Source organism: Rhopilema esculentum, chromosome 5, assembly GCF_057945365.1.
Source record: "Rhopilema esculentum isolate cy_ngs chromosome 5, ASM5794536v1, whole genome shotgun sequence".
Classification (NCBI taxonomy): Eukaryota; Metazoa; Cnidaria; class Scyphozoa; order Rhizostomeae; family Rhizostomatidae; genus Rhopilema; species Rhopilema esculentum.
The window spans coordinates 10,328,809-10,355,302 of NC_142819.1; the positions used below are offsets into that span (position 1 = coordinate 10,328,809).

Below are 26,494 nucleotides of genomic sequence, written 5' to 3' on the forward strand. Positions count from 1 at the left end.
ATCGATACAAGACAAATTCATGGCGGACATTTTCCATACTTTTGTACCCAAGTTTACTTATGCATACCAAATGCCTTTCAGCTTCATGTTAAATAGGTTTGTCTCGAAACATCACGTTTGTCTCTATACGAACGAAACTTATTTTTTTTTAGTTAAATCTTAATTTAAAGACGAAATAAAGCGACGAAAATGCAAGAGTATGTCCGATATCAAAGAAACAACTTGCCTCCAAGATAAATTCATTCACAAAGAAAGCATACAAATTAATCAAGCACAGGACGTATGAGCATGTCTACTTAGCGATAGCTATAGAGAAAAAAGAGAAAATATTAAGTCTGGGCTAATGTAAGGTAATAGTTCCACTACTGCGCCCATGCCAGTGACGGGTCCAAAGAGTTGATGGTCCAATTACTTGCCCCAACGACGGCGCCTGTACTGACGGGCCCTAAGGTCTGCAGAGAAATAAACCTTACATCAATTTATCTTCAAAAGGTATAAATTTTTATGCTGTGCATCCCAAAATACGACAAAGACCATACGACCATATATTTATCAAGATAAAGCTCAAGATGTCGATGTTCAAGAGTAGCGGATTTGATTTAAGAACTTTTCAGCAAATGAACATTATTGCTCAATGCAATCCGAACATCAATCGCAAACATTTAAGCTGGACATCTATTTAGATTTTATACAAAATATTTTTATATGATGCAACAGTCAACAAGATGTCTTGCAAATGCCTTATTAAAAAATTTGATGATCAAGTAGGGTTTAAAAGTCATGAAAACCTTTCATCATCTGATCTCTGTTTTCTAACCCCTCCTCTTGCATGTCCTCGAATTGGTCCTCCTCTGAATTCTCGTCCTCGTCTTCGTCGTATCTTCGAGCTTAAAGGTGGAATCGGTTTTATCATGAAAGAACGCAGAAAAGGTTTTTTACAGTTTTTTTTTCAAGCTTACGATAAAATAATCTAATGAGTGAAATAAAAAAAAAAATCTGAAGCCGAAAAAAAATATAATCGCAATCAACCATTTTCTTTTGAATTGGAGAAGCAAAATAACATCTTCAATCAACTAAAAAACTTTAGAACAAGTAGATAGCAAACTTATCTGAATTCGAATGTCTATAACGCCATATATTTATTGAAGATACGCCAGAGTTGTTATATCTAAGCCTGATGTGAAAATAGACCCCAATAAAGGTTTATGAACCAATCCAAGATACCCTAGAACTGGCTTCTTAAACCACCACTACTGCTCAAAAAGCTTTTCCGTTCAATTCTTTTAAGATATGCTAAGAAAACTTTGAACTTCTAACACATTTCGCTGAAAAAGTCATTAGCTCACTGAATCCGTAAAACTGTTCAAGGGGTAAAGTAGATTCAATAAATTGTTGCTAAAATAAACGCGGTTGATTTAGGGGCAAAGCAAAGTCAAGATGAAGTTAAAGAAAGATACCCTTACCGTTTGAATACGCTACAAAAACTGCACAAATCAGTAGCAAAAAGACTAGACACTTCATCTTCAACTCTATGGATGCAAACATATTTCAGTTGAATATGGATAGAAACTTAAGGGCTTTACTAAACGCAATTTCCCTAAAGATTCCAAGCCATGTTGGCATTAACGAAACTAATTACAATTCAGCCTGTATGTTTCTTTGGCAATTGATTGCATCTATTTTACTTATGTTGTTGCCCTAGGCGATGCTTTCTATTCAAATGTTCTTTCTTACGAAACTTTTCGATAATAGCTTCAACTGTCCAAGCAGAGATCGATATCTCCTAACCAAAACAGTTTCAGTATACCTTATTTTGATTTTATTTTCAACGAAGCCATGCAGAAAAAACATTACACTGAGGGCAGAAAAAGAATGAAATGAAATTTTCTGGAGAGAATTACTACTCATGGGCTTGCTCTGTATATACTGTGATTTTATATTTATCTTACCCAAATATGAATTCAACAAGGCAACTAATTGTTAAGATTACTTCTTTTCTCACAACGATAAGATTACATGTTGAGTAAATTACATACTATCTCACAACGAGTCCGTACGGTTTTTAAACACATAGAAGATACATTTGATCAACCTATATAATATAAATTGCATTCTGGGAAATCAAAATTTGCATTGTGTCTTTTTCAATTATTATCGAAATGCGTAAAATCAGAGCAAGAACAACGTATCATTGAAATTTCTTAAGGGTTTAAATGTTAAAAGACACAATGATTCTCTTGTAAACAGAGAATGATTCTATCAAAATTTCAAATGCAAAAAGTTTACAAAAGACAAGAATCTGTGCTTCTTCGAATGGTTATGGAAAATCGCTACATTTTACGATTCGAAGAGTTTGATGTTCTTCAGGAAGGGCAATATCGCATGATTGTAGTAACGAAGAAATTGTTTCCTTGTCAGCTGGTTTCGTTGACTTTAACTACAGGCTGATTCGAAAACACAATTCATTTTTAAGACATTTTTTCTAGAAGCCTACATTTTACCTTAGATCAATCCAAGCTAGATGATCATTGTAAAGTAAATGATGTTACTATGAACATGAAATTTTGTAAAAAAATACATTCTACGAAAAGTAAAAATGTCCAATAATAAAAAACTGTAACCGAAAGAAAAAAAGGAAAAGAAATAAACAACATAACGGAATACTTTGTCAGTAAACCAACCTTTTCACGTTCAGGGACTTGTTCTTTGCAAAAGATTCTATATAAAAGGATAAAACGACATGTGAAAATTGAACATCAGACATTATAATAAGCAAGATAGCAAATGTTTGTTGAAATTGTTATCGTTAATAAAGATCTAGAACAAATATGAAACAAGTAAAACTGCTAGAATCTACAACAGAAAACGTAGTCATACCTATAACTCTGCAACCATACAGTCTGACGGATCTTCAAAAATCGCGACTTTTATGCCACTGTCTGTTCATCCTGCATATAACCGCTTTCTTTTGAATATTACCACGAGAGGGAACTTCAGAAAATTAAAGTCACCTACCAATAAAACAGTTCATTTAGAGTTTGCCAGATAATCTTCTGAAAAAACAAAGCTCGGCCATTGTTGCGAACTTCTTCCTGTCCAGAAAACATCTTAATTTTGTCAACATTTTACAATTTGAGGAATCTGATACAAAAGGTCGTACGATAAGAAATGAGATTTGGGAAGATTCGACCAACCACACAGATATCAATGTATTTCTATTTAACAAATCTTTTTTATTTCTAACCACATAAGCAATCAGATAGCTTTCCTATCATCTATTACTATTTTGGGTCCAAAGATATTGAATTCTGTTCCAAATGAAATAATATCATCAAAAAACTCAAATCAATTTAAAGTTCTTAAGAAAGATTGGTATTGCGGAAATCAACGCACCTGTGTAACGCTGGCAGTCAATAACTTCCATAATGTATTTTATACCTTTAAGCCTGCGTTTGAATTAAAAGGGGGCGAGAAGAATAACGATGCGTAGAAGCCGGATATACGTTGATAAATGAATAGCTGTCGTCGAGAAAGTCATGAAACTGAAGTCCATATAACAAAGAAGACAAAGCAGAAAGACCAGATGGAAATAAAATGATCTACGAAATGAAGAGGGTGGAGGGCCAATAGAAAGCCCAGTGAGAATGAGAGAAGCTCTAGCAAATGAAGCGGCTACAATCCCAATAGAAAAAACAGCTACAATAAGACCAGCTCCACCAAATGAAGCAGTTAAAACACCAAAAGAAAGACCAGTTTGATGGGAAAAAACTCCACCAAATGAAATGGATAGAGCACCAATAGGAAAAACATTCAGATTATGACACCCTTCACGAAATGAAGCGGAGAAAGTACCATTAGAAAAACCAGTGTGAATGGAACAAGCTCAAACAATTCAAGGAGAGAGAATCCCTATAGAAAGAACAGCTACAATATGACTAGCTTCGCGAAATTAATAAACATGCCAAAATAGTGATTGACATTTAATTTATTGAATTAAACCTTAAATCTATTTTTGGAAATCTTTGGTGGCGCGAAGCTCCACTAGCCCCAATGCATGAGCCACCCTTCCCATTATTTTTCTGAAGGCTGCACAGTTTCGCGACATTTCGATCCGAAAAAACGAAAGGCAATCGCTGCCTCTCTATTCATTTTATCTTAACCCTATCCAGACTAGGGGGGGGCACAAAGTGCCCCCCTAGTTGGTTTTTCTTTCATAACTTCAGGAGTTTCAAAGCAATACCCCTCAGACTTCCTGACTTTTAGTTTTAACCTATCTGACACATGTTCATATAAAAAGATAATTTTTTTATTATTAATCAGGGGGTTGTGTAGGGGCGTTTTCAAAACTAGTCAAGTAAAAAATACTTCAATCTGCCACGGATTCGCAACAAAAGTAGATTTATTGATGAAAATTAGTATCTAGGCATTAATTTGTGCTCTTTTCATGATTCTAACCAGAAAATTCAAATTCAACATCCTTTTCTATGATTTTTCTGCTGCGCATGCGCATACATTTGTTGACATATTTATAGGTATTACATTAATAAAACTGCAAGATTAGAATAATTTGTCTGCTAAGGCATTAAAAATGAACTCAAACATGACATTTGGTTGTATCGATCATTTAGTTATATAGAAAAAACTATAGCCAAATACAAAATATGTTGAGTTCTTTTGTTTGGAACGTTAATAATTTTGAGAAGTAGTATTAAAATTGTGTCAATCTTCTTGTTTCTATTAGAAAATGCATCAAATTTGCTTATTTTAATATCTTAGCCCAATGCTTTGGAATTAATGAATATTTTAAGATTTTCTAAAATTTTCTAAATTTTTTCTTCACCCGGCCACCATTATGATGACGTCATCGTAAAACCACGTGACTTAAAAATTGAACAAAAATACTAAAATGTGGAGAACAGATAAGAGTACCATCCAAACAAAGTTCATTGTCCTAGCTAGAGGGACAAAGAAATTACGGAGGGGGGGCACTTTGTGCCCCCCCCTAGTCTCCCGAAAGTTTCAAAAAGCCTAGTCTGGATAGGGTTAAGATATTTTCACTGTCATCGCGGTCTTTCAAGACGAGCGTTGCATCCCATATCAAGGCCGTGCCCTAAAATCGTCTCATTGGACATTCTTGTAGCTCCTCTGTGTTACAGGCTCTTCGTTGACGCTTGATGCCTCTTCTTTCACACAGAAATCGTTATATTTCGTAATATAGTCCATAATTAAAGTGTAACTGATTTTAACAACTGCGATTGTTGAAACGAAGGAAACCAGCCCGAGAAAACAAAAACGATGCGATTATTTAATTTTGGCGCTCTTCTACCAACTGCGCGTGTCTAGAGCTAACAACGTTGCCTGAGGTGTTCAAAGTTTGAGTGACCATGAATTGACCGAAGTTATTCGAAAAATGCACTGTGCAATCAACAACGTGATATCAACAACGCAAAATCTGGTATAGAGACTACATCAAATTTGACATGAAATTACTCAAGTTTGATCTTATGCTGGCCCTATGGGATAAATTGTTATATATTCCAGTGGCGTAGCGTCTATGTATGCTACGCTTGCGGCACAAGCGTAAAAATTTATAGACAAATTCTAAAATTCTTGCAACACTTTCAATGCATAACAATTTCCGCAAAAAACGGCTTCTCTTTCTTGTCATGAGCAGCATGCAGTGAACTCTAGCGCCAACAGGCCAATTGGCCCCAAATTGGCTATTTTTCCAAGTAAACAGATCGCTAAAAATAATGAAATTCGAAAAATCTGAAAAACTGAAGCCCCTCCACATCACTCTTTTTGCCTGTCCAAAATAAGAGAAACATGTGATGCTCCAGTGCAGCTTCAGTGCAACTCGAGAGAAGCTTCTGAGAGAAGTGAGAATTTTCCGGACTGGAGCTTGCGGTCGGCCTGAGCGCAAGCCTTCCCAAATATTTGATAATCCACAACATGTTTCTACCTATAAGCTGCTTTTTGCGAATACTCTTTGCGTGATACATCATTTCAAATCCAATTATTTTCCTTTCTTTACTTTGTGACTGTTGAAAAGAGAAAAGGTTTCGTCAAAGTGGGGTCAGAGTCTATTTGTCATGATCCGCATTCCGTAATTCAAGTCAAAAGGCTTGCCAGTATAGTCAGAATTTACGGACCAGGGCATGCGGTAGACCTGAGCGCAAGCCTTGCTAAATACATGATGATTTGCCGGGACTAACTTTCTGAAACTTTACACATGGAAGCATCTTCAATTCTAACAACTCTCACAGCTCACTATTTTCATCTTAGTTAACTATGAGAGTAAAAAATGAGCAGAAACTGTTGCTCCTGTTCGCTTAGGCTCTGCAGTGTGTTAACAATTTCGCAATGTGGAGAGCTCCTTCTTGCGGGAATCCCCAGCTTCATTATAGCATAAAAAATTCTTACATTAGGTGGGCATTAGGTGATGCCTTTTCTTGAGGAATATGAATAAGAATAAAATCTTTTGCAAAGCAGTTTAAGCACTAGGAGTTATTCAGAAAAGTCTTGCTAAACAATTGAGCTTTTTTCAAAAACTTTCGCATGGGTGATAATTTTTCCCTTGGCCCCTCTTCACTTTCCAACCTCTGTCGGAGCCTCTGATGCTAAGAATAGACACCTTGATTGATTAGAATTAGAGTACAAATGATTTGTTACTTTGAAAATCAAAATTTGCTATCACGATTATCATTAATTACCGCTTGTATTTTTTAGAAACTGAAATTACCATTACATTTATTCAACATAGCCGTATATTTTATGTTACCGCATGCCTAAGTTCTGCGCTCACGCTACGCCACTGATATATTCATGACACAAATTCTGCATGGAAGATATTCAGAGAGCATCCCACTGCCATTATTGATAATCATGCCTCATTGAAAGAGCGCATTGTTAGAGGACGTGACTGCCCGTGGTTGGGTCGTAACCTCAAGAAAGCCACGAGGGAAAGGGATTTCCTTTTATCAGAGCTAAAATATCTGGCACAGAAAAGGACTGGTCAGCATATAAAAGGAACGTAATTTAGTGACAAAGATGCAGAGACAAAACATCATAAAGTGCAATCAAGAACTACTCAAACAGGCAAATAATCCAAAAAAGTTGTGGAAACCAATGAAAAATGTTTTCCAGTTAGGAAAAGTGAGAGTATGATTTTTAATTTTTGGTTCCATTTTCGCAGGCCCTAAAATAAGCGTGGACCTAACTCACTTTGTGGCGTTGTAAATTAAAATTGTGGCCCTGTAATTGTAGAAAGTGTGGATTTGTAAATAATGCATGTTCTTAAAAGTGCAGCATAAAATACCAATCGAAACGCCTAAGAAAGAAATGGGAATATTTTTCCAATTCGCAATGAATGCCCAATCCCAGCCTAATGTATAGCATCATTTTTTATGAGAAAATTGCGATAATAAGAAATAAGCAATGGATAATAAAAAAGAATTGAGAAATTTCAGAGCTCGAAGCTTCAGTACATGCGGAGAAAAATCAATTGCGCTTTACGATATTGTTGTGTGCTATTTTGAAGTAAGATGGACCCTGTATACAGATTTAACTTCAAGACATCATCTCAATTTAGTTTGCTTTTATGACTTGTTTCAAAAAAGACACTGAGCCTAAAGACCAAGACCGAGATTTTGATTTCCTGCCCGTAATGTATTTTGGGGTTTTTATGTGATATCTTTCAGTAGATTTCAAAAAAGTTATAAACCATTTCAACTAAGGTGTTTTAAATTGGAGATGCATTGGAAAGATTCCTCTCAAGGCTACAGCAGCTGAACGATTATAAGCCTCTCGGTGGTAGCTGGGAGGGAATAACGCCCAAAGATGATTGATAATTGGGAGGGAATGGACAGGAAAGCCTCTTTTCCCCACTAATAGCCGATGCACCAGTCCTACCTAATAGCATCAGAAAACTCTAAGAAGCATAAAAGATGCCTAAAGGTATGAGAGTTTTTAACGATGCCATAAAAGAAACTCAACACGCAAAGTGACATTGAAAAGGCATTTGCATAAAGAAACAAAATGAGGGAGGGAGGGCTAGGAAAATGCAATAAAACAGCCTAGTTGTATTGTGGCTTTACCAAGTAAGGTGAGACCCACGCTATGCCAAAACCTTAAATACCCCTAGATTAACCAAGGGAATGAAAACGCCACGAAACACACATCTTACCCTAGTTATACAAATCGAATCCTCAGGAGGCCAAAAGACTCTCCCGCATTGCCCTTGCCCAAAAACTAGTAGAGCAGATACAAGAAAAACGCGAGGAAGCGTGGCACAAGAGACCAAAACGAATATAATAACAATCTCAAGCGAATTAGCTCAAAAGCCCCTCGTGAAATTAACTCTGATAAAATTTCATTTAATCATCATTTTATCTAACTCGGTTTTGTATTTTTATGTTAATTGAAATCTTCTCTAAATCGTTATGTTTATGATAAGGACAGAAAATAGCTAATGCTTTCTGAAAGGAGTGGTTTCCGGTGTTTCAAAGGGCGTAACCGTAAAGAAATTTAGGGGCAATCCTGCTAGTCCCGTTCCAGCTACTCCCTTGTGGGCTGGTGCCAGTGTGACATGATCTAGCGTAATATTAACATGATATTGGCCAAAAATCGTCATTTAGCATAAAATCTAGCATAATTTGGAATCTAGCATAACTCTGGCATAATTCTGATATTATTTAAAAGAAACATTGTTTTCATTGATCCATTGTCTATCGTTACCAAATGCATACACTTTATAACAGCATCTGTGGTTTCATTTTGGGAGTAAATTGTGACTTCCCACCTTCAGGATTTTACTAGTTTTTTTGAATGGTTGGCAGCCACATATTTTGTGGTTGGAAGTCAAATGCAGCAGCTAAACGCAGAATACAAAAAAGCTAAATTTTTGCTAATTATTGGGAGAGATATCGCAATCAAAATTTAACTTTGAATTTTGGGATATCTTCTTTGGCTCTACTAATCGCCAAGAGCATTAACAACCAGCAAATTCAATTGTTTAATCGATTCTTCATACTACAGTCATACTGTTATTTCTAGTCACTTCCAGTCTTAGGTGCATTCAATAGCAAGAAATAATTCTAAAAATAATGTTAATGCGAAGCTAAAACTAAGTGACATCAACTCTTACGATGTTCTCAAGAAGAAATCAGAATAAATGCTGCAGATTGACTACATGTTTCTAAAGAGTAGATATTTTATAGACAGGGGAATTTTGCCTAACCATTTAGCAACCAGCCCAACCGAAATTTTCAGAAGACCGGAAGTCGCGTCCACGTACAAGCTTTTTCTGACGGTATCATCAGATTCATTAAGTCTTGGAAACCTTCTGGCAGAAGAGAGGACCGGAAGTCACGTCGGTTTAAAAAAACAGTTGGAGTGGTCCAAATTCTCTTCACGTTTGCGTGTTTGTGGCTTTTCATAATATTGCCTTGCGTAACTTATTATCACTTTTACCATTACTTATTGGCGCCATACTGAAATCAAAGATATGGTCAAAAACAGAATTTTCAAGATAAGAATAACTTAATAAAGCAATGTAGATGAAAATATGTTGATGATGCTATTTGATGTTCTCGTCTATTTCGTTGAGATAATATAAGCCAAAAGTAGTAGGTGGGAATCAGCCTCTCTACATCGACAGGATTAGGGTTTGCTGCGAGAATCCGAGCCATTGTTTCGTCTGGCAGAATTCCTCTGAGAACGAGTCTCAGATCTCTGTGATCTTAGTCGTTTATTTCTCAAAATTTAATGCATGATTGAATAAAATATTTTGTCCGGGACAAAAGCTGGGTGAAGCTTGTGGAAAGTTTTTGACTTCATTCAGCCCATCAAATTCTTTGCCATCAAATCTGTTCTTCAAAAAGCTTTGATACTATAAACGAAAACCTCGTTGCAGATGGCAAATAAGCTCTTCTCTCACCGATGTACAAATTATGCTTCCTATTCTCTTTTCGCCCAGTTTGAAAGCATGATCTTTACCCCCATCTTATTTGTAATGCAGAAACTACGCACCAGATCTCAATTTTGGAATTACGCCAAATTCGTCATAAGATTGTGCTAGATTTGCAAAAATTATGCTAGATTTAAAATCAAGGCAACCCTGCTCGAGAAAAAGGCTAATGCATGTACTCATTCTTCATAAACAAAAAGGCAATTTAGATTCATGCTTTGATGGCCAAATTTCTCCATTTTGGCAGTTTCTCAAAAGCCCTTGGCCGTCATAAATTGATTTGGCCGAGGAAGCAGAATTTGGCTGAATTCTGGCAGCATGTTTCAAAAAACAACGAAAATACATAAATGCATAGGAAACAAAAATTTTTGCACAGATAATATTCAAAAATATTTAAAATAATTTCAAAATTGCAAATGGTGAATGATGAAACAAAGCAAAAGATAACAGACAGTTTTAGATCAAAGCAAGTAAAAACTTTAGTAACCTACAAAGCAAATTTTGATTGCGATATCTCTCCCAATAATTAGCAAAAATTTAGCTTTTTTGTATTCTGCGTTTAGCTGCTGCATTTGACTTCCAACCACAAAATATGTGGCTGCCAACCATTCAAAACAACTAGTAAAATCCTGAAGGTGGGAAGTTACAATTTACTCCCAAAATGAAACCACAGATGCTGTTATAAAGTGTATGCATTTGGTAACGATGGACAATGGATCAATGAAAACAATGTTTCTTTTAAATAATATCAGAATTATGCCAGAGTTATGCTAGATTCCAAATTATGCTAGATTTTATGCTAAATGACGATTTTTGGCCAATATCATGTTAATATTACGCTAGATCATGTCACACTGGCACCAGCCCACAAGGGAGTAGCTGGAACGGGACTAGCAGGATTGCCCCTAAATTTCTTTACGGTTACGCCCTTTGAAACACCGGAAACCACTCCTTTCAGAAAATACTTGTTTCTTTCAGTCCTTATTCATAAACATAACGATTCAGAGAAAATTTCAACTAATATGAAATTACAAAACCGAGCTAGATAAAATGCAAATTTATCTTTGACCTCACAAGATAAAGCAGCACCATGAAAAAGAACAAAAACGTGTTTCCAGCAGAACTGCTACTAATGGGTTTGTTAGCGTAAACTTTCAAAACATTTTCTAACCTATTATTGCGAAAAAGCTGAGGAAGACTTTAGTCCCTGTTATGCAACATTCCCAATTGAATATTCCTCCCAGCTACCACCGAGAGGCTTATAATCGTTCAGCTGCTGTAGCCTTGAGAGGAATCTTTCCAATGCTTCTCCAATTTAAAACACCTTAGTTGAAATGGTTTATAACTTTTTTGAAATCTACTGAAAGATATCACATAAAAACCCCAAAATACATTACGGGCAGGAAATCATAATCTCGGTCTTGGTCTGAAGGCTCAGTGTGTTTTTTGAAGCAAGTCATAAAAGCAAACTAAATTGAGATGATGTCTTGAAGTTAAAGCTGTATACAGGGTCCATCTTACTTCAAAATAGCACACAACAATATCGTAAAGCACAATTGATTTTTCTCCGCATGTACTGAAGCTTCGAGCTCTGAAATTTCTCAATTCTTTTTTATTATCCATTGCTTATTTCTTATTATCGCAATTTTCTCATAAAAAATGATGGTATACATGAGGCTGGGATTGGGCATTCATTGCGAATTGGAAAAATATTCCCATTTCTTTCTTAGGCCTTTCGATTGGTATTTTATGCTGCACTTTTAAGAACATGCATTATTTACAAATCCACACTTTCTACAATTACAGGGCCACAATTTTAATTTACAACGCCAAAAAGTGAGTTAGGTCCACGCTTATTTTAGGGCCTGCGAAAATGGAACCAAAAATTAAAACATTGATATCTGTGTGGTTGGTCGAATCTTCCCAAATCTCATTTCTTATCGTACGACCTTTTGTATCAGATTCCTCAAATCAGGCACGTAAATAATAGGGGGGCGTGGGGGCGTGACGCCCCCCCAAAGTTTGGAAAATCCAGTTACAGTTGGAAAACATAACGGTTGACTTGGAATTTTTTCTTAGGACCAAACTTGTGAATATTATATTTTAAGAAGTTTTTTTATTTTAAATGTAAAAATTCTAAACATTGAAATTCACAGGCTGAAGCTGACCCATCCACTAATCGTTTTCTATTGTGAATCCCGTCTCCACTGGATCCAAATTGCACAATTGCCCCGTTTGCTTTCTTTCTGACGGGAGTTGAATCAAATTACGAACAGGCAAGGTGAATTTCAGGATAAGAAACTTGAAACTTTACAGTTTGGAATAATAATTCCCGTATTGATCAGAAAGCATTAGAGTGGGAGTTTTTTATGAAACTACGAGTAGTTAATTCAATGAGAGATTAATAATCTTTCAGTACTAAAAATTCTCAACGCTTCTTAAAAAAACGAGTTTATGCTAAACTCCCCCTGTTATTTGTTAACGCCCTTGACTCCTTATCATAAATTTCTATGACAAAACTGCTGTAAAGCAAGAACACATTGCAAAAACTGCAGTAGAAGTATTTGATCAAAGAAGAGTGTTTCATCTTTCGGATCAGGCATATGCACAAGTTTGTTCTCAAATCATCATTTCAATTGTAAAGAATAAAAAGGCATTTGGCCCTCTGAAAATTGTTAGTAGTTTTCTTCGATCAAGAACAAAAATTATAGGCTCAAGTTCTTGGTGCTTCTATATCGTGAAAAAATGTATTTTAGATAAGATTGATCTGCGCCAATTGATTAATTGCTCAATTTAGATAAAATTGATTAATTGATCTGAAAGAATACTACTAATCATTAAGTATATCTAATACTGGTTTTGCTTAAATGTTGCTTTACTTCTTACTGTAAGTTAAAATGTCTCTTTCATGTAGATCAAAATTTAGAGATTTAGGCTTTTATGCTTTAGGCTAATTATTGAGTAAAGTTTTGGTAATTATAAAGAAAATAGAACTATGGTGTTCGGGCTATTTACAAATATCAATTTAGTAGGTACAGTAGATTTACTGGTCAAATGAAAAATTTCTTACTTAGATTGGAATTTTCATCCTTCCACGCCCCCCCAAAATTAGCAACTTGTTTTCGTCCCTGCCTCAAATTGTAAAATGTTGACAAAATTAAGATGTTTTCTGGACAGGAAGAAGTTCGCAACAATGGCCGAGCTTTGTTTTTTCAGAAGATTATCTGGCAAACTCTAAATGAACTGCTTTATTGGTATGTGACTTTATTCTCTGAAGTTCCCTCTCGTGGTAATATTCAAAAGAAAGCGGTTATATGCAGGATGAACAGACAGTGGCATAAAAGTCGCGATTTTTGAAGATCCGTCAGACTGTATGGTTGCAGAGTTATAGGTATGACTACGTTTCCTGTTTTAGATTCTAGCAGTTTTACTTGTTTCATATTTGTTCTAGATCTTTATTAACGATAACAATTTCAACAAACATTTCTATCTTGCTTATTATAATGTCTGATGTTCAATTTTCACATGTCGTTTTATCCTTTTATATAGAATCTTTTGCAAAGAACAAGTCCCTGAACGTGAAAAGGTTGGTTTACTGACAAAGTATTCCGTTATGTTGTTTATTTCTTTTCCTTTTTTTCTTTCGGTTACAGTTTTTTATTATTGGACATTTTTACTTTTCGTAGAATGTATTTTTTTACAAAATTTCATGTTCATAGTAACACCATTTACTTTACAATGATCATCTAGCTTGGATTGATCTAAGGTAAAATGTAGGCTTCTAGAAAAAATGTCTTAAAAATGAATTGTGTTTTCGAATCAGCCTGTAGTTAAAGTCAAAGAAACCAGCTGACAAGGAAACAATTTCTTCGTTACTACAATCATGCGATACTGCCCTTCTTGAAGAACATCAAACTCTTCGAATCGTAAAATGTAGCGATTTTCCATAACCATTCGAAGAAGCACAGATTCTTGTCTTTTGTAAACTTTTTGCATTTGAAATTTTGGTAGAATCATTCTCTGTTTACAAGAGAATCGTTGTGTCTTTTAACATTTAAACCCTTAAGAAATTTCAATGATACGTTGTTCTTGCTCTGATTTTACGCATTTCGATAATAATTGAAAAAGACACAATGCAAATTTTGATTTCCCAGAATGCAATTTAGATTATAAAGGTTGATCAAATGTATCTTCTATGTGTTTAAAAACCGTACGGACTCGTTGTGAGATAGTATGTAATTTACTCAACATGTAATCTTATCGTTGTGAGAAAAGAAGTAATCTTAACAATTAGTTGCCTTGTTGAATTCATATTTGGGTAAGATAATTATAAAATCACAGTATATACAGAGCAAGCCCATGAGTAGTAATTCTCTCCAGAAAATTTCATTTCATTCTTTTTCTGCCCTCAGTGTAATGTTTTTTCTGCATGGCTTCGTTGAAAATAAAATCAAAATAAGGTATACTGAAACTGTTTTGGTTAGGAGATATCGATCTCTGCTTGGACAGTTGAAGCTATTATCGAAAAGTTTCGTAAGAAAGAACATTTGAATAGAAAGCATCGCCTAGGGCAACAACATAAGTAAAATAGATGCAATCAATTGCCAAAGAAACATACAGGCTGAATTGTAATTAGTTTCGTTAATGCCAACATGGCTTGGAATCTTTAGGGAAATTGCGTTTAGTAAAGTCCTTAAGTTTCTATCCATATTCAACTGAAATATGTTTGCATCCATAGAGTTGAAGATGAAGTGTCTAGTCTTTTTGCTACTGATTTGTGCAGTTTTTGTAGCGTATTCAAACGGTAAGGGTATCTTTCTTTAACTTCATCTTGACTTTGCTTCGCCCCTAAATCAACCGCGTTTATTTTAGCAACAATTTATTGAATCTACTTTACCCCTTGAACAGTTTTACGGATTCAGTGAGCTAATGACTTTTTCAGCGAAATGTGTTAGAAGTTCAAAGTTTTCTTAGCATATCTTAAAAGAATTGAACGGAAAAGCTTTTTGAGCAGTAGTGGTGGTTTAAGAAGCCAGTTCTAGGGTATCTTGGATTGGTTCATAAACCTTTATTGGGGTCTATTTTCACATCAGGCTTAGATATAACAACTCTGGCGTATCTTCAATAAATATATGGCGTTATAGACATTCGAATTCAGATAAGTTTGCTATCTACTTGTCCTAAAGTTTTTTAGTTGATTGAAGATGTTATTTTGCTTCTCCAATTCAAAAGAAAATGGTTGATTGCGATTATATTTTTTTTTCGGCTTCAAATTTTTTTTTTATTTCACTCATTAGATTATTTTATCGTAAGCTTGAAAAAAAAACTGTAAAAAACCTTTTCTGCGTTCTTTCATGATAAAACCGATTCCACCTTTAAGCTCAAAGATACGACGAAGACGAGGACGAGAATTCAGAGGAGGACCAATTCGAGGACATGCAAGAGGAGGGGTTAGAAAACAGAGATCAGATGATGAAAGGTTTTCATGACTTTTAAACCCTACTTGATCATCAAATATTTTAATAAGGCATTTGCAAGACATCTTGTTGACTGTTGCATCATATAAAAATATTTTGTATAAAATCTAAATAGATGTCCAGCTTAAATGTTTGCGATTGATGTTCGGATTGCATTGAGCATTAATGTTCATTTGCTGAAAAGTTCTTAAATCAAATCCGCTACTCTTGAACATCGACATCTTGAGCTTTATCTTGATAAAGGTATGGTCGTATGGTCTTTGTCGTATTTTGGGATGCACAGCATAAAAATTTATACCTTTTGAAGATAAATTGATGTAAGGTTTATTTCTCTGCAGACCTTAGGGCCCGTCAGTCCAGTCGCCGTCGTTGGGGCAAGTAATTGGACCATCAACTCTTTGGACCCGTCACTGGCATGGGCGCAGTAGTGGAACTATTACCTTACATTAGCCCAGACTTAATATTTTCTCTTTTTCTCTCTATAGCTATCGCTAAGTAGACATGCTCATACGTCCTGTGCTTGATTAATTTGTATGCTTGCTTTGTGAATGAATTTATCTTGGACGCAAGTTGTTTCTTTGATATCGGACATACTCTTGCATTTTCGTCGCTTTATTTCGTCTTTAAATTGAGATTTAACTAAAAGAGCAAGTTTCGTTTGAATAGAGACAAACGTGATGTTTCGAGACAAACCTATTTAACATGAAGCTGAAAGGCATTTGGTATGCATAAGTAAACTTGGGTACAAAAGTATGGAAAATGTCCGCCATGAATTTGTCTTGTATCGATCATATCTTTTTAATTCTTGCTGCAATTTTTCTTTGTGTAGCTCGCCGGTTGTTTGTCTTACTCCTGTGAGTTCAAACAATACATGTTTCCTTCAGCTGAAACCAGGGCATTTTTTAAGGAATATTCAGTGGTAGGGCAATTTGGGCAATTTTCAAGAGGACCAATGTTCACCTCAAGATATATGCTAAGAAATGCTTATGCTAAGAGATCCCTGTTTGTTGCAAGGGCTAGATGGGTTGTTTCAAACATATATCATGTATAAGACAACTCTGAGGACATTTGCTAAGAGAAGTTAGCAATTTAGCATGGAAGGCGGATTTTAAATCTTTGCATTATTTGCAATTTATTACATTTAACAAAATTTCCATGATACTTTGCTGTCTTCATACTGATTGGGATTGAGTCTTTAGGCTTTAAAATTGACACTAATTACTATTATAATATATCTTTAAAAACTTCTAGCATATTGTTTTTAAAAAAGAAAATTGATCTCTTTTTATGAAAGGTTTTAGATCAGAAACTATACCAGAAAATATATTTTATCAAATATTTTGCAGTAAGAATCTGAAAGTCTTCAAAACTGAGGGCATAGCTTGTTCAACAGTTTGAACTTGTAGTAGTGGAGCCATGTCACCAAAACATCATGATGTTAGAAAAAGAATATTCTGTTTCTATTTGCCATCATCTATATTATTTTATTTTTAAAGAGGCCCATAGTGGCTTGGCATATAGGGGTGAAAGGATAATGTTTCTCCTTGGGGCGGGGGGGGGGGGGACTCTTAAGGTCCCCTGGGGCAATTCCCCCACCACTGAGTATGTTAAAAATGCCCTGACTGAAACTGGCATTGACAGTACCAGCACTAGATGCTGGATTACTGACATTACTCTTCCGTTGATCAGCTCAGCAGTGATTGAAAGACGTTAAACAAAGTTAGACGGAAGAAGAAAGAAAAATTAAACAAGAATAATGATATTCTTTTATTATTCATGCTTGTATTCCGAGGAAGAATTTTTCCAAAAAATAATCTCATCACCACAACTATCTATTGTTAGAATATTCTTTTCAAGAGACAATAAACTCTCTCTGATCTATTTATATGATGGACGCCCCGTCGACTCCAGTCTGTGTGGTTCGTTAGTTCAACCTCCGGACAATTTCCAAAAGCTTCGAAAACTCTACCGAGAAAAAAGTAAGGTGAGATTCGAGAATAACACTTAAATTCGTTTTCTATTGGCTCTCCATGGGGTTATTTACCAAACGACTGCCCTGTTTTCCGCGATACGTAAAGAAATAATTTACAACAACGTCTTGAACGTAATGAGTAGTGCCGATAGGGGCCAGGGCCCCGGAAAGGGCCCGTGCTCAAAATTGTTTTATTCAATCTTTTAACGATAATGCATCATTCCAAGTAGGCTTTATCCCGTTAGGGCCCGAAAAGGCTTCAATACTGAAGTATTACCAATAAATATTAAAGCATTTGAGATTAATTCGTTCATAAAAGAGTTTATGTTTAAAACATCTTAACGACGATCTTAAAACTCGGGCTAGGAAAGTGGATCCGGCCCTAAACGTAATAAAAATACCTTAGATAGTTGAGCCTACACTTTCAGTAATTCTTTCCTGCAAGAATCAGGGGCGTCGTGGCCAATGAATTCTAGAGGGGGCCAGAAAGAAAAAATTTTCCGACAAAATTTCTTTGTTGTATTTTAATCAAATAGAAGCATTTCATGTTAGTATGAGGGGGGGGGGGATAAAGAAAAAGTCTTGTCTTAGCTTGAAAAATATTTAAAATGCACTTTTTATCTTCTCTTTGTTTCTTTATGCTTATAGTGAAAGTCCCTGAAATTTTGCAACCCTATAGATCGGTATATTGAGACAAAGGTAGAAAAAAGTTACTACCTGAGGCGGCACCATGGTTGCCACGGAAGGACAAATTTTCTATAATTTCAATGCTTCAAGTTCGACGTTTTGCATTCTTTGGAGCAGGTTTTAATAATAAAACTTTATCCCTAAATGACTATCTACATGCGGAAAGTGATGGTATTGATCGACTTGTTCCTTGTTTTACCTTATGCAACTTAACTGCATAGATTTTAAAATCTGGGACAAAATTTCCAAATCTGGCGATAGACACGAAATTTGCGCTGTCCCGGTCTTCAATATGAAATAAAGATATAATTTATGATCAATATTGCAAATTTCCGTAACCAAATTTGGCCCTTGAAGATTCGGATTATAACTGACGAAATTGAAGCTAGGATTGAAATTAGACTAGTCTGGATAAATTTAGCTTGACAAAAATGTTCAAAAAGTTGGAAGATGACGCAAATGAATTATCCCCTTCAAAAATTGTTCATCGCAATACAAAGAAGAATATTCAAAGAATAAATTTGCGTGCTAACATAGCAAGGGCCAGATCGACGTATGACATGAAATGTGACCACACCCATGTCCGTATCAGACACGCCCATATTAAGTGTAATTCAACGATATAAGTTTGCATTTCGTCTGCTTTGGTAGTTCTTTTTGTAGAATAGTAATATTAACTTGTTGCCTTTTTAGTCAATAGATATATTTTTTCAGTTGCTGATGACGTTTAGAAATTCGCTACATTTTAACCAAACATTTCAATTTTTAAGGTTTAAATAATAAGATGAAAGGCCACTGATCATTTTAAGCCTTGGAAAAATTTTGGCAATTGACCTGAATTTGCGTTTCCGGAAACATGAAAAATGCACGGTTAGCGAAATCTTACCCTGGGTGCCAGAGCCTCAGACAGTCAAAGGATGAAGAACGGGGGAAGGAATTGCGAAGGAGAATGAAAGAGGAAAGGGGAGAGACGCACTCATTAGGGCTCTAGGCGGTCAGCAGAGCCAAAACAAATGCCTCAAAATTCAAAGTTCAAAAGTCCTTTTAGCACTGTTTGTCTGCCGGGCATGTCTGTGAGCCCCTCCCGGTTGTACCCGCAACACAAGAGACTCGAACTGTTAGTTTTGGTACGTATATGTTTCGAATTTGTTTCGTTGTTCCCAAAGAATAAGTTGAACAGAACAAAAATAAATATTTCAGCCGGTGTATTTCCCCAGAAGTACCAAATGAACAGTTCCAAAGAGAATGCATTCCATTTTTTACGCAAGAACAGTGCTCTTTGGCTTTTATCTCAACATATTCTTTGTACATTTTCAATATTTTTAGCTACAAAGATTGGTTTTGAATTGAAGACTCAGTCCATTTTGTATGCGAGTCGGTCCAACTTTTCCTGACACCTGAAGGCAGAATGGAACATTTGACAATTTCGAAATACTTTGCTTTGTTAATTTTGAAATATGAAATGATAGGAAGATATCATCATGAAATATGAAATAATGCCATTCCCATCCCCGCAGTTTGATGACGTTTTAGATACGATAAGGCTCCGTTCCATCTACCATTACGACTAAGTCCCCTTTTTGCTGATAATTTTTGGATTTATTCTGTTAAATACGTTACAGCAGACGAGACCTCTTTTCAGATGTTTGCGTTTTTAATCGCCAGTGAAGAAATATTACAAAGCCTCTACACGAAATTCATTACGTTCAGTGGCGGATCTAGACAAAAATTTGAGTGGGTTCCTATATGGGCGTGGTCCCATATTTTTCTGGCAACGCCCTTAACTTTCATCCAAAATTGAGCGACACCTATTTTCGCTTTTTTGATTCACAATTGCAAGATTCATTATTTCATGATGATTCCAAGGCAAGTAAGAATAATATATCTGTAAACCAATTCAGGAATTGTCATTATGAATTCTAAAAGAATGGTTTCAATCTCCTGCCAAACCAAGGACCTTATAAAATTCCTTTAGCTGGTTACAGCAGAACATAAGCCTACTGAGTGTTGCACGGTTGGAGTGAAATTCATGCTATAAACATTACCAAATTATAAACAAAACAAGTTTACAAATAGTCACCCAGATTGTCAAAAATGGATGACGATGGACGAAGCCTCTCATCATATATAGCAAACAAGCCTAATTTTTAAAAAGTGTAAATTATGACATATGAAATCATCTTATCCCATTCGCTAAAGCCCTTCATTTTATCTTGATGAAGCTCGCACTCTATAGATTCTCAATTTTCGAGTGCCGGGACAGAAAAACATATAGATATTTTTAGGGGGCCACAGGGCCTTCGACTTTTATATACCTTGTGTTAAAAAGGCTGTTCAATATAAAATTCAGGCCTCATACTTATCAGACTAAATTAGAGAAAAGATAGACAGGCCAATTATTTCTTTTTTTATAAAATATTTTTAGTGTGCTTTTTCATGAAATAAGTTTCAAAAAGAGGGAGGCCAATGACGACCTTGAAGATACAGAGCTGGCAAGATGCTTGAGGGATTGGCTCAATGTGCAATGCACAACGAAATCGCAGGCTTGATGCCAGGGATAACTTTTTGGTGGAAAGCAGCCTCGTAGTGGCATAGTAGTGTAGACTAGTAAAAAAATTAGATTATATAAAACTTAGGATAGCCAGAAACTGCACCTAAAATAGATTTTAACGGGAGAAATTCCAAGGAAACATTCTCAAGGTTTTTTCATAACTAGGTTCTAAAGTTTTATACATTTTAATGTTGACATGAAAAAGGAACGGTCCTTGCAAGGAAAAAGTTTTGAAGCAAAAACATTCGACGGGCAGGATGAAATCTTATTGTGGGCCTGAGTTGGCCCGCGAGCAGGTGGGTAAGAATTGCTGGCTTAGAATTTTATATAGAGTTTAGAGCTTAGAGTTGCCGGTATAACTACGTTCATTCGTCACTTCCCACGATGAGTGAATGTAGCCTCATAGCCAAGATGCGGGATGTAGCAAGATCTTCTGAGGGGACTATTTCATCTAAGTGGAAGCAAGAAATTAATGTGCTTAAAATTGAGCTGTAACAAACAACGTACACTGACGATAAAAAGTTCTGTGTTGATGGAGATGAGCTCTGAAGATTAAATCATTGCCATTAGCAAGAATCCTTCCAAACAAAACCTAATTCCAGTGAATATACTGTTTTTGGCAGCAACTGCTCGAGTGAGTGTCAATTATACTTAAAGGCAATCTGTCTCGTTGTGGATTGGTTAACGAGAACAATAGCTGGAACAATAGCCTAAACACAATTCCAGCGCTCCGCCATATTTTTTACAATGCGATAGATTAAAGGGGGACTGGAAACAATAAAAATCCCTTTGTTCTTATAATCAATCAACGTCGTGACAGATTGCCTTTAAGCTTTTTAAATTGAAAACTTTTGTATAACGTACATGTAACAGTAATTTCAATGTAACGAGAAATTGTGACGTAATGTTTGATGCTCCATTTCCACAGAATTTAGCACCGTTTGGTTATTGGGCCATCCTCTATTTGCTGACAGGTGATGACACTCTCTTTACGACGGCCCTGGTTTTAAATAAAATGACATTCTATTCAATGTTTTTGCACAAATGAAAGTGCAGATTAGAATAAAAAAATAGAAAAAACATTATAAGAAACGCTTGTATATTGTGGGGAGAGATATCGTGTTTTGTCATGTCACGACTGATGCCTTATTTCCAAGAAATGAATGTGATATAGACTAAAATTCAGCAGGAGCCTTCTCCAAAAACAAGGAGAATAAGAATAACTACATTTTGAACATGTCTAAAAATATCTGAGATGAAAAAATCAAGTCGGAAAAACGCAAAAAATCGAAAAGAACAGCAACAGCCCAAATAGCGCTTGAAAATATTTTAGAAGAAGTAAACGAAAGCGGCTATTGTGCTCTCATAATTGTTGAAATATCAGCCTTTCATCAGCACCAATAAGTGTCAGTTTGTGTCAGTTTTGTACTGAATGGTGTCCGAAGGGAAGTTTTTGCTAGATTTTACAAAACTCAGTCTTCAGCAATTGTACAAATTAGGCTTAAGACTAAGAGCGTATGTAGAAACCTGTTGTCAAATGCTTTGACAGTCTAAAATGAGCGGCAAAGCCAAGTGCTTGTCAAAGCGAATGGAGGACTGTTTCTCTGCTGAGCATTCATGTCCATTGCCTTAGACATTAGTTAAATCTTGCAGAAAGTAAGTCAATTAGAAATGGACTTGGTGTTGTTCAAGGTCTCTACAATTTCCTTGAGGCCAACGCCCCAATGAAATTTCAAGAGAAAAGTTGAACATGAACTGTCATATAGGTAATTTGGACAAAGCGCAACGCACTGGGCTTGCAAGTGGGAGTCAGTGAAGGCAGTGGACAGGACATTTATTTTCTTTGCAAGGATAAAGACCCCAAAACGCATCTAGAAAGCAAAAATCTGTTCAATTGATTCTACAATGTAATGGATAAAGTTTTGGATGAAATCTATGCTCGATTAAGTGATCGAGACTCAACAAATTTTATGTGCTTTGGCGTAACAGAGGCATCTAGTGCCATAAGCAAAAAACTGCTACGGGATATCTATTCACGGACAGCAAGAAGATCACATTCAATGGTGTGAGCATGTCAAACACAATAGAAAATGATAAAAATGAGAATTATTTTCTCGTTAGCTAGGTGGAACTGAGTTTTAGAGACTTTCAAAAGTTGAAGAAATTTCAAAGCTGTAAAGATATGGAATAAAGATCAGACCTTGGAGCCCCTTTTGTTGGGAGCCCTTGCTTATCAAACAAAGGCAATGTTTTCAAGCACTGTGTTACCACACACTAGCATGCCTTGAGGTATTGCCTAGTGTGCCGTGGAAAATTATCCAATTTTACTTAATTAGTCTAAAAAAATGAAAAAAAATTATCCGCAAATAATGTGCCGTAGAAAAAAAGGCTGAAAAACGCTGAATCAATGCGCCCTAAACTGTGTTACGCTATTGGCCGTGATATGGGAATGCAAGCGTGAATGCTAAGAGTTCGACAGAAATTGTCATAAAGCTCCTTCTATCAAATAGATTATGAGTTTCTGACCTCGAAGAAATGGAACACAAACTGTTCAATAATCACAAGAATAGGCAGGTAAGCAAAAAGTGCGTGAATTGCTGAAAATGATGCAAATCACGTTAACAAAAAGATATCGATAAAATAGTAGATATGTTCATTTGATGTCGTGGAAGAGATTCGCTTTTTTAATGAAAATTTATGAAATGCTTAAATGCTTATTCTGAAAATGCTTATTATTTAACGTTATTTTAATGACGTTACATTTTAATAACTTTTGACAGATATTAGAAGCTCACATGTGTTAAAGTATACTCCGTATTTGGGCGTTATAATTTTTCGAGCAAACAATTTAAGATTCCCCCCCCCCCCACCTTAACTCACCCCGTACGTCTATGTAATTTTGCTGAATAGTGTACCTGGTATAGATGTAACTTTTCAAAAAAATGGAAGCCATTCCCCCGTCCCTTACCCACCCTCCCGGCTTTGAGCCTTGATCAGAAACTTTATTCTTGCCCGTCCGTCTTTATGTCAGCCGTGAGGTTGCAGCGTCAGCAGAAAGGCGTCAACAAGAATAATCAATTCTGTTTTAACCAATCAATCATGCCATTTTCTATTATAGGGCTACCTCGTACCGTTACTTATGGCTTGGCATGGTCTTGCTGAGTTGGCACTGAGTCAGCCCCACTCATCCTTGTCAGCAAAATAAAGATGTCAACTGAAAATGAGGAAAAATCAAATCCAGACCAAATTGTCCTCACTGAGGAAGAGCTTGCTAATATGCCCGTCAAAGATTTGAATGCCTTACTTCGTGGTCTCCCAGAAAGTGAAGTTTGGAAATTAAAGCAGCGCCGAAGAACAATAAAGAATCGTGGTTATGCCCAGACCAGTCGATCTAAAAGGACAAAACTTCGCGTCGTTCTTGAGAAAGAGAAAGGTAACCTGGAAGATCAGCTAGAGGATTACAGAAGCGAAAATGAAAGACTGCGGAAAGAAAGAGATGAGGCACTGATAAAACTAAATGCATTTGAAAAATTTGCAGCAATGAGTGGTATAGCTGTTGTAATTGCTGACGAAAAACAACATGCCCGTCCGCCATCTTCAACAGCAACCCCTGCACGTGTGATCACCTCTCAAAGCCCGGCAGGTCTATCGCTCAAGCATCAAAACCATGTCTCAGGTCGTACCGAACAAGCACTAAAAGCAGAGGCAAACGAAAACCCGTGAAGTGTAGAGGGGTAAATTCTTTTTTAGTGGCAGTGGAATTAGCATTTGTTTCTGGAAAACTTCTTGGCGGATAGGCCATTTGAAATATGACCCTGCTCTCATAGAGCTCAGATTCGTGTAACGTTGATCCAGGTGAAGCAAAGTCAATACTCTTCAAAACAATGCAATTTCTTCCCTTTATAATGTCTACCATTTAAAATAGATTGTTGATGTTTTGGCAATGCTGAAATTTCTCCTTTGATTAATAATGGTGATAATTTTCTTCTAGTTTTTTAGCTTTTGAAGAGGTTTAACATGTCATTCATTGCATTATTAAATACTGACACTCGATCAATCGAACATTCGCATATGTATGATATGCTGATATGCCAGTGAAAATGCTGATGGGCTGAAAAATGAATTATATGTCGAGCATATTTTACTGAGCATAATCCTGGTTTTTTTAGAAATTGAAAAAGTAAATTACGTACACTTAGTTAGCTTGTCTTTTCTGTTGTTCACCATGCCAGTCAACTGCAAAAATATGAAATTAAACTTAGAACCACCTATTATGCTGCAGAAAAATAGGCAGTGGAGACTTCATCATTGGAAAGGTTATGGTGGCATTTTTGCAATTTTTTTCACGGGATTTCAGTACCAATGATCGTCACTTTTTTAAATGCAAAATAAATGTAAATATAATCCTGTCCTCAGAATGACACAAACCTGTATTCTTTCTGGATCTTGGCTTTGTTGTTATCTTCCATCACACCGAAGTGTTAAACAAAACTATTAAAAGTTGCCAACTGTATATATTGATAGAGCTGTAGTTTGTCTTCTGACAATATTTTGTAGTTGTAGCTGGATTGGACAGTTAAGGTTGTGTTTTAAAAAAATGTTTGTCTAGCATTTTAGAAATATTTTTCCTTGTTGACATGTTTGTTATAATAACTGTAATCGTAATGCTTTCAGAAAAGTGATTGTTTGATATTCAAACTATATAAGCATCAGTTTTACTTGAAAGTATCTAAATATTGATGTTCATAGCATCTTACATAGGTTTAAATGTGTTATGTTTTTGTCTACTTTCTTCAGGTCCATTTGCAGAAATCTGTAAACGAATCTGCACCTTCTAAACAGTCATTTGGTGGGAAATTGAATATCATTTAAGTTGTGTAACTCTCACAGGCAACTATCAAGTTTTATTGGATAGTAATCATTTAATTTCCTTTGAACAAATTTTTAAAAATTCTGCTACATTTCTGTTCTTAATTAATCATTCAAAATGAAATAGATGCACAGAAATGCTTGAATACTGTGAGAAAAAAATATTCTTCTATGCTGAAACCCTACGTGCATAGTAATTCTATACTGAAGCTTGCTGATAATTCACTGTAATGTGTTTTCTTTTCTAGGACCAGGTTTGAACCTTCATCCTTAATTTTTGAGACCCTTTCTACCTTAGGTAGATTACTAGACCTCTGTTTTGTTGTCTTCAAAGTATGGTTTGAAGTGAAAGAATCTTTAGAAGAAATATTATTTTATAATCAATCTAGACCTCTTTTTACTGCAAAAAAACTCAGAATGAGTTTCTAGTAAAGTAAGAGGCTTATTGCAAGACATCAATCTGTGTAAGGTTTAAGTAATTTCAAGCAGTGAATAGTTATGCTAAAACTATTTCTTGTTGTTACAATTATTTTTCATGGCATTTTTAGAGGCTTCTTGGGTGTGAAAAATCCAAGAATGACTTTCTTAAAATCCAACAGAACAGTCTTTTTTACATGAGTTTTAAAACTAAAACACAAGCTGTAGAAACACTCTCTGACTACTCAATAAACACTCTCTGACTAAAACCAACCCAAATTGGTATATGAATATTATGATATCAAATGCTATATTATTTCCTATGCAGTCTTCAGTCTTCCATAGTGATCATTTGATTTCAAACAGGGGCGTAACTTGGCCAATAGTTTTGGGGGGGTGAAAAGGGTTTCTGCCCTGCAAATCTGAGTGGTGCCCTGCAGACCTAGTAGCAACGGTTTGTCTATAGGTTACTAGTGAAAGCTTTACCAGTGTACACTGGTCTTTACCAAGGACAAACTTCTAAGCAATAGAAACAAACTTGGAATTTCATTGCC

The 26,494-nt window shown here is 35.8% G+C and overlaps 1 protein-coding gene and 2 long non-coding RNA genes across 3 annotated transcripts; 2 read left to right on the forward strand and 1 right to left on the reverse strand.

The window, feature by feature from the left end:
* Nucleotides 1–227: 227 nt before the first annotated feature.
* LOC135689524 (uncharacterized) lies at nucleotides 228–2,994 on the reverse strand. The gene is made up of 5 exons (XR_010516527.2): nucleotides 2,878–2,994; nucleotides 2,682–2,718; nucleotides 1,464–1,529; nucleotides 789–887; nucleotides 228–452 (listed from the first exon to the last, which is right to left on the reverse strand). It is a non-coding gene; the product is annotated as an uncharacterized LOC135689524 (long non-coding RNA).
* A 10,213-nt stretch (nucleotides 2,995–13,207) lies between these two features.
* Nucleotides 13,208–16,008, forward strand: LOC135689939 (uncharacterized). Its single transcript, XR_010516563.2, has 5 exons — nucleotides 13,208–13,358; nucleotides 13,517–13,553; nucleotides 14,706–14,771; nucleotides 15,348–15,446; nucleotides 15,783–16,008. It is a non-coding gene; the product is annotated as an uncharacterized LOC135689939 (long non-coding RNA).
* Nucleotides 16,009–23,805: 7,797 nt separating this feature from the next.
* Nucleotides 23,806–25,422, forward strand: LOC148960269 (transcription factor MafK-like). Its single transcript, XM_089108505.1, has one exon. The coding sequence runs from the start codon at nucleotides 23,862–23,864 to the stop codon at nucleotides 24,375–24,377; it is 516 nt and encodes a 171-aa protein (XP_088964631.1). The 5' UTR covers nucleotides 23,806–23,861; the 3' UTR covers nucleotides 24,378–25,422.
* The last annotated feature ends 1,072 nt before the right edge of the window (nucleotides 25,423–26,494 follow it).